Source organism: Colobus angolensis, unplaced genomic scaffold (assembly GCF_000951035.1).
Source record: "Colobus angolensis palliatus isolate OR3802 unplaced genomic scaffold, Cang.pa_1.0 Scaffold35, whole genome shotgun sequence".
NCBI classification, from domain to species: Eukaryota; Metazoa; Chordata; class Mammalia; order Primates; family Cercopithecidae; genus Colobus; species Colobus angolensis.
The window spans coordinates 7,058,932-7,067,791 of NW_012116821.1; the positions used below are offsets into that span (position 1 = coordinate 7,058,932).

Below are 8,860 nucleotides of genomic sequence, written 5' to 3' on the forward strand. Positions count from 1 at the left end.
GATTCTAGGTACCCAAGGTGGGCAGGAGGCTTGCCCTCACTGAGCTACCCATTGAACACATGGCAGTGCTGCCAGCCTAAGACCCCTGAGATGCTGCTGGGTGTACAGGCCTGACCTTGACCCTCCCTGTGCCAAGGTTCTCCTCCCCTCTGGGTGCGGGGAGGGTCAAGGTCAGGCGTGTGCACCCAGCAGCATCTCAGGGGTCCCAGGCTGGTAGCAACACCATGTGTTCAACGGGTAGCTCAGTGAGGACAAGCCTCCTGCCCACCTTAGGTACCTGGAATTGTAACTTTGAACAAATTCAAAGTTAAACCATTAAAAGTTTCAGGATGGTGACCACAGAACATGAAACCCCAAGTGCCCCTCTGCATCCTGCGCGTCACATGCCCATGCAGTGGCCTCAAGTTTGGGCCTCAGACGGAAGGAAACCATTCTGATTGCCTTCACACCCTAAATTTACGAATTTGACACATCATAACTTATGTATGTTACAAATAAGAAAGGCTTTGGGTTTTCCCTTCATTTCAACTTTATTTCAGTTACGAGTTAATCAGTACAGTTGAAACTATGTTTTTTATTTTTTTTAAAAAAGCCTTTGTACAGGGAAAGAAATATACCAAAGTGCTTTGTGTCTTGTTGCAAGTTCTATAACTAGAGCTCAGCCACACTCAGCTCTCTGGCAGCATTTACAGACGCTCAGCTGGGGAGAGGCTTGCCCTTTCATTGCACAGGGTCAAGGTGTAAAAAGTCATTTTTATATCATTTTCTGGACATTGCACTGATTTTTTGGTTTTTGCTTGTTTTTGACAAATGTCAATACATGAATTGCTTTCGTAATTAGGAAATTATTTTGTGAAGTAACAAAATAAATGTACTTTACCTGTAGGGAGAGAACACTCCTTCTTGGACTTTTCTGATAAAAGCAGTGTAATCTCTCTGTTAACTTTTCTTAGTACCTCTTGGATCATATGAATTTCAAAATTTTCCAGAAGTTTTTGAAGCTAGAGTAAGCATAGGTTGAGGGTCACTCTCGACATTCAGCTTATATTTTGGGTCCCGTGTCACATTCCTGCAGAAGGGCTTTGAGCTAGGGCCTGCCCCTCAGCTACTCTCCTGAGAAAGAAGGAACGCTTCCCTTCTAGGTCTCCCAAGTGCTTCTGGGGGCACAGATGTACCTGTCTGGAGAACAACACCTGTTCTTCCTGGTTCACATCCTCATTGATAAAATATAATCTTTTTTTCAAACCAAGTTTTGCTAAATTGCAAAGTGTTCAATACCTGGGGTGACCTCATGTCTTTTGGAGCCTCTAAATGTGGCTAGGATTTTGTGAGTTCTCATTATAACAGAAGCTCTCAGCTGGGCGCGATATCTCACACCTGTAATCCCAGTACTTTGGGAGGCCGAGGCGGTTAGATCACGAGGTCAGGAGTTTGGGAGGCCGAGGCGGGTGGATCACAAGGTCAGGAATTCAAGACCAGCCTAGCCAAGATGGTGAAACCCCCTCTCTACTAAAAATAAAAAAATTAGCTGGGCACCTATAATCCCAGCTACTTGGGAGGCTGAGGCAGGAGAATTGCTTGAACCTGAGAGGCGGAGGTTGCAGTGAGCCGAGATCGTGCCACTGCACTCTAGCCTGAGCAACAGAGCAGGACTCCATCTCAAAAAAAAAGAAGAAGCCCTCAGGTATAAAACTTGATTTAGATACCAAGGAAGATTTTACAAGATTTAAAACTCCATGTAGGACCAACAGAAAAGTCTTCCAAAAACTGTGAGCCCTTACTCAAACTATTACGCTTGCAGAGTGCATGTTTCTCCCTGCTGAAGGCCCCCAGGTGCTGGAAAGGAATAGGGCTTAGAAGGGTAAGCAGTGAGCTTGGCACTGGGGCCTGACAGGGGCTGACTTCTCCTTGTTGCTCAGTGGATGGGCATCTCTGCATTGACAACCAAACAGCCGAGGCTTTGCTTGCCTGGTACAATAAGCCCAGCCACAGAAAGCTTGAGTCCCAGGACCAAGCTGAACAAAGACTCAAGAAAACAACTTCTCCACACAGATCATCTTACACATATCAAGTGGGCATTTTCTTATTCTCAGAAAAACAATTACAGGGAGATTTTAAAAATATTTTATTTCCATGTGGCTACCTGCATGCTAAATTTTATGCTTAAGACAGTGGTTATGTTTTCATTTGAGGAAAATCAAAATGATAAAAATCCAAACTTATAGAACAGGGACATTAAGGGTAGTAATTTGCTTCATCAAAGCCCCACACGCCTTTAAATACTTAGTCTTGCCCTCCCTCCAGCCCATTCAATGATTTGTAACCCTGCAATTTACACTTAGCTTCTTAGAAAAAATACCATTTGGGTATGTCTGTAGTTTTCATGCTAATGCCATAAAGGACGTTTTCAAAGGCAAATTTAAAATATATCCTGCATACCTGGTGAGTTTTTATTTCAATTTCTGAGGCTCCAGTGGGGGGAAGAACAGACTGATTATTTACTATAAATCCTTCAAATTCATCTTCTTTCCCCATCTGCCTAGCTATAGCTTTCATGCTGGGGTGGAGAATGTCCGTTCTGTTAAAGAAGAAAGACAGAAATTAGCAAACATATTTTTTCTCATTTTAATTCTTTGATAATTATTTTCATTCATTTTATCTTTCCTGTCATCAGTATCCTAACCCATTCACAGATATACCAACATCTAAATTCACCACAGTTATCATTTCTTACCCACGTGAAATCGTGAGGCTTTTTCCCATTGGGTGCATACAATCTCAGTCCTCACTCTTCAAAATATTGACAAGTCTTCACATTTTCTAGTTATCAGGGACACTGACTATAATAATTTCACAAGATAAACAATATGGCTATACCAAAGTGAACTTTCTGTTGTTGTTTGTTTCTGTTTTTTGAGAAAGAGTTTCATTCTTGTTGCCCGGGCTGGAATGCAATGGTGCGATCTCAGCTCACTGCAACCTCTGCCTCCTGGGTTCAAACCATTCTCCTGCCTCAGCCTCCCGAGTAGCTAGGATTACAGGTACCCACCATCACACCCGGCTAATTTTTTGTATTTTCAGTAGAGACAGGGTTTCACCATGTTGGCCAGGCTGGTCTCAAACTTCTGACCTCAGGTAATCCACCTGCCTCAACCTCCCAAAGTGCTGTGATTACAGCCGTGAGCCACCACGCCGGCCTAAAGCAAATATTCTTAAGCTTGGTAAGGCCCAGGGTGTATGGGGGTGCTTAGTAAATGTTTGTTAACAGACACAAGGCAGAAGCAACACGCCTTCCCAGCCAGCTACGTCATTTGAGCCAGGGCCTGCAGCTGCTAGTATGCCTCCCATTCCCCAGACCTGTGCCCCATGTGCCATCTGTGTATCTCTGGCTGCAATGCCACAAGCACTCAGAGACTCAGCCCATGGGTCTAATGGGTCATGTTAGGATTCATGGACCAAATCTCGCCCTCAGATAAAGGGGCAGGAAGCTGCCATCCCCAAGGTTCTAGTCATGGCCATGAATTTCAGCCTCAGCAACACTCACTCGTAGAGCTCTGAAAAGTGTTTGTGGAGAGAGAGAGAGTTGATATCCTGGCCTTGCAGCTTGAGTCGGCCCCAGTGCTCCTTTAGCACTTCCAGCTGCTTCCACAGTATCAGAAATGATCTCAGCAAAGCAAGGGACATCACCGCATCGCACGGGCCCTCCAGCAACTTGGAGACCTTTGGGCTGTTTCGGAACTGACTTCTGAATCCTGGCACTTTGGAAAAATCTGGCTGAAAGCATTATGGAAATCCTTCTTTATTGATCATGAACCAACACAGGCTAACCTTTTACATGCAGCTTGTGCAAAACAAAGTCTTTGGAGACTTAACTTTTTCCCCAGGAGGAATGGTTTACAGGCCTACAGCACATGTAGAGTTGAGGGAGGTTGACCATCCTTCATGAACAGTTTATGGAAAGGATAGGAATGTATCAACTGCAGCTTTCTGCTTGGGTCTGGAACCATTTATTTTGAAAACTCTCTTACTTGCATACTAACATTTTATCTGCCTTTGAAAAACTGAGCCTTTTGTGTTTTCCCTCTGCATTCTGGAAAGTACTCTTCAATACACCTGAGATTAAAGTTCCCATCATGGTGGAGCCATGAAGTAACTTTCCTTTGAGGATTTTATCCATCTTATGGGTAAAGACATGGAAATTTAAGTTTATCCTACCTCCTGTTTCTTCTCATCTTTTAGAAGTTAGGTAGGAAACATTTCTCTTAATTAGAATTTATCATTCACTAAGAAAGATTACTTTAAAATTATGACTTCTTCATTTATTCATTGGTGCTTTCCTTAAGTAAATAATTGTGGAGGGGCTGCTATGAACCCTGCAGGACGTAGAGGAAACAATGTATTCAGGTCCTTGTTTGTCCTGCTGTCTTGCAGCCAGCAGTCTGAGGGCCAAGGTCACCCAGAGTAAGGAACAAAATGAGGACCAGATTCAGGCCCACTGCCTGTCTACAGTGTCTCAGTCACAGAAAAAGCAGCTCTTCTTGGCAGACCAGGATGGCAAATCCCATGATGTTATGATAAAAAGAGGCTTAAAGAGCATTTAGGTGACAGCACCCGAGACACTCAAGTTTCCTGGCTAGAAACAGGAAGAACCACCTGGTATAATTGGATACTAGAGCAGTAGTATTAACATACATAAGGAAACGCCTGCCTGCCAGGAAGAGCGTTGGTCAAATCGTCCAAGGAAGAATTGATAAGCAAGACCCAGGGGAGAGTGAGTTCCTGTAGATTGCTGGTAACTCCTCAGTCTTGTAGCCTGCCTCCCCAACAATCAGCTAGTGCATGGATTTCCAGATTTCATTTTAGTCTCAGAGCTCCTTCATCAAATGAATTCTTATGCCCCGGCCCAAATATTCAACAGACCAAGGACAAGCATGGTGACATGAAGGGGACAGCCTGGAGGCCATGTAATTGCACCCCACCCCCAGCTCAAGAAGCCCCAAGGTGTCTCTTAGGAACCCCAGGGCTTCTTGGACTACAATTTTAAAAGCCCTGAGCCAATTCATCACCTTTACTTTGGAGCTTTGGAGACTGAGGCCTAGTGAGATCAAAAAACTTGTGGCATAACTGGGGCAGGAACTCAGGAGTCCTGACTCTCAGGGCAGTATAAATTATGCTGCTTCCTATTGTCTATGAACAGCTAAATACGCCTAAATAAAAACACATGAAATAAAATTAATTAAATAATAATTTTAAAGCAAACTTGTTTGTTTATATGTTCATATGATGAGAAGTCTTTTCTACCTACGTGCTTTAATTTAAAAGACAAAAGAAGGAACAGGAGCCAAGATAAATAACAAGGTGGAGGATGGTGGGGAATGTCAGGAAAAGATGGTAATCCATCACAGACAGGGCCAAAAAATGGCAAACAGAAGGACCTGAGGGCCCAGCATGTTTTTTGATCTTGGCACAATTTGGTCTATACCCAACTTTGCAAATGATCACACTGGGTGAAGATCTAACTATGTTGTGGAAATGTAAATGGCACATATAAAACCACTTCTTTTTCTACAATTGGCCTGAAGTGGACTTGTGACTCAGTTTAGCCAAAAAGACACAAGGAAAAGCTACTGGGGGGCTTCTAGAAAATATTCCCCTCCTTGATAAAAAGATAGATCTCCAAGGAGAAAGCTTTTTTGCTCCTGTTTTTATCTTACAAAAATGAGGGAGATGTTTGCCGACACAGCTACACGGCAGAGCTTGAGTCCTTGAAGTCACTGTTGAGGGGCTACACCAACCTGAACTGCCTCCTTCTAGACTTCTTATTATGGAGGATTAATATGCTTCCCTAATTTAAGTTATAGCTAATGGGACAACCTGTTACTTGCACCAGAAGCACTCTAATTGGCACAGAGAAGCATCGGGGGTAAGGGTGGATGATCAGAAAAAGCTTCCTAAAGAGAGTGGTTTTGAAGTGGAAATCTGAAGGATAACTAAGTAAGGATAAGAGTTAATCAGGTGATGAAGCAGAAAAAGGAAGGAGAGGGAAGTTTTCCACTAGAGGGACCAGCTTGGGAGAAGTACAGAGGAGAGCATGGTGCATTTGACAAATCGAAAGACACTGAGGGTAGAAATACTGGCAGGAGTCAAGTCACGAGGGGCTGATGAAAGCATTTGGACTTTTCTCAGGGCATCTGGAATCCATTGAAGAGTTGTAGTGAAGGAAGTGACATAATCAGGCTTGCATTTAAAAATATTACCCTGGTGAATGGATTGGAAAGAGGTGAGAGTAAGTGTACGGAATCCAATTGGAGGTCATGATCACAGCCTAGTGATCAGGGATGATGATGGTTTGGACTCGTAGAAGTGGGTACTGTGGGGGAACGGAGAAAGAAGACAAACTTGAAAGATATTAAAATAATTGATAGTAAAACTTGGTGACCGGTTGTGGGGTGTGGGACAGAAGTCAAAGATGGTGCCCAGAGTTTTTGGCTTGACCATCTGGGCAGGTAGTGGTAAACTGACAGAGACTACGGGGGAGGGGCAAGATTTAGGGAGTAAGATGATGTTAGCTTAGGACACGCTGTCTCTGAGATGGAATAAGTGGAGATATCCAGCAGGCAACTGAACATGTGAGTCTGATAGGATTGATATTTGGGCTAGACATATAGATTTGGATCATGGCATGTGAATGTCATCAAAGTTATAAAAGTGGATGGGTTTTCCTAGGGAGAGGGTGAGGAATGGAGCAACCTAGTAGAGAAGAGGATGAGGGAGCTCCAGGACCAGAACGTTGGGTTGGAGTCTGAGCTTGTCTCCTCATTACCCATGTGACTTTGGCCATGTTACTTAACTTTTTTAAGCCTTAGTATTCTTAACTATAAAATGAGAACAATGAAACCACCTATCTCATGGAATTATTGTGAGGACTAAATAAACGAATACATCAAAAGCAATCTGAACAGACCTCAACTTGTAGGCAATAATAGTAGTGGTATTAGTAGCATTCAGGGCTGACTTAATGGCTTGGGCAGAGGAGGCACAGTGCCTAGGGCTCACAAAATGCTTTATTATTATTTTTTTATTCAGAAAAAAAAACTTTTTAGGCTAAAGAAAACGCTTTAATATATGATTTTAATATCTTTTTCTTTGTACTAGCACAATGCTAAAATATAACTTTTAATGGTTTTTCATGGCGGAGGGAGGAGCCCACAAAGGTCAAAGTGTTAGTGGGATTTAGTGACAAGGACCAGGGGATTTAGTGACAAGGACCATCCCTTGATGAGACACATTTCAGTAGCAAGATTGGGAAGACAGACTGTAGTGCTGCAAGGAGTGGCAGGAAGGTAAGAAAATGAAGACGGATTTAGGCATTGCTCAGAAAGTTTGGCTCAGACAGAAAAGGTCTTCAAGTGGGGGCACCAGCTAGTTTGTCTGGCCCCCAAACATGTCTCTGCCTAGTTCCTGGATACATGCAAAATTGTTTAAAGTCATGATACTAGGAGGGCTAGTGGCTCTTGCACCTTAGAGCTTCAGAGTGATAAACCTAGAGGAGGCAGTGCCTGCCCAGGAGTCCATAGGCCAATAGTTGAGTGTGAGGACAAGAGCCCAGGCCTGAGATGTCCACCTGGGGCTTCTATCAGACCCCTCTGGCCCTTCCAACTCCAGTCCTAGATGTGTGACTCACAAAGAAAGTATTCAGTTGGCGTTTTTGTTTCATTTGTTTCAATAGACCTCCTACAACTTTTGTCCCATTTTTAAAATTAAAATAGTTGGATAGACCATAATCATGGAACTTAGAAAATGCTTTGCAGTGGCTACCCCTGCTCCACTGTTGCTCCCAGGTGGTGTTGGCACAGTCCTGGGACCTACTGAGAGAGGCTATGGGAACATGTGGCTCCGTGGACCATCTCCCCAGCAGAGAGGTCCTTCAGCCCGATACAGTACTGGTCAATATGGAAATGATTCCCCAAGAATACCTGTGCATTTTTGCCCAGTGTGGCTTGCTGTCTTGGGGGGGGCCTCCATGGTCACATGATAGCTACTCAGAACATCTTCCAGTAGCAGTTGCACACCCACCAGTTCTCCATGAGCCACCTTGCGGTCACAGTCACTCAACCCACAGAGGCACAGCTAAAAAAACAAAAAAACCTTCCATTTGAAGACCATATATATTTTTTACATATGGTTTTCAGGAAGAAAACTAGGAGTAACTGTATTTACAAGAACTCATTCTCTCAACTGCTAGAAAATTCATAAAAACCAGAGTAACATTTTAACTTAAAGTTTTCTTTGAGCACATCAAACTTTTGGCTCCCTATGAAAATGCCAAGTTTCCAGCCCTTACAGCAGATCTGACATGGTGAATGTATAGTGTGATATCAATTTTTCCTTAAAAGTACAGATATAAACACACATATGCAGAGAGAAAATACCAGGGAAATAAAATGTGAACTGTAATTGTCTCTTAGTTGTGGGGACGATGGTTGATTTTTTATTTTATTTTACTATTTTATTTTATTTTATTTTATTTTATTTTATTTTTTAAGAGAGTCTCATACTGTCACCAGGCTGGAGTGCAGTGGTACGATCTCAGCTCACTGCAACCTCCATCTCCTGGGTTCAAGTGATTCTCATGCTTCAGCCTCCTGAGTAGCTGGGACTGTAGGCGTGTGCCATCACACCCAGAAAATTTTTGCATTTTCAATAGAGACGGGCTTTCACCTTGTTGCCCAGGCTGGTCTTGAACTCCTGAGCTCAAGTGATCTGCCCACCTTGGCCTCCCAAAGTGCTGGGATTACAGGTGTGAGCCACACCCAGCCATATGGTCAATTTTTTAAGACCATTTTTACTATCTTACTTA

The 8,860-nt window shown here is 43.3% G+C and overlaps 1 protein-coding gene across 1 annotated transcript in view; it reads right to left on the reverse strand.

Moving 5' to 3' along the window:
- The window catches only part of LOC105519518 (coiled-coil domain-containing protein 162-like), a 44,182-nt gene that overhangs the window by 34,663 nt on the left and 659 nt on the right, over positions 1 to 8,860 (reverse strand). The window contains 4 exon segments of the mRNA XM_011952887.1: positions 881 to 1,001; positions 2,440 to 2,578; positions 3,545 to 3,774; positions 8,032 to 8,130. Coding sequence (XP_011808277.1) covers positions 881 to 1,001; positions 2,440 to 2,578; positions 3,545 to 3,774; positions 8,032 to 8,130 — 589 coding nt within the window.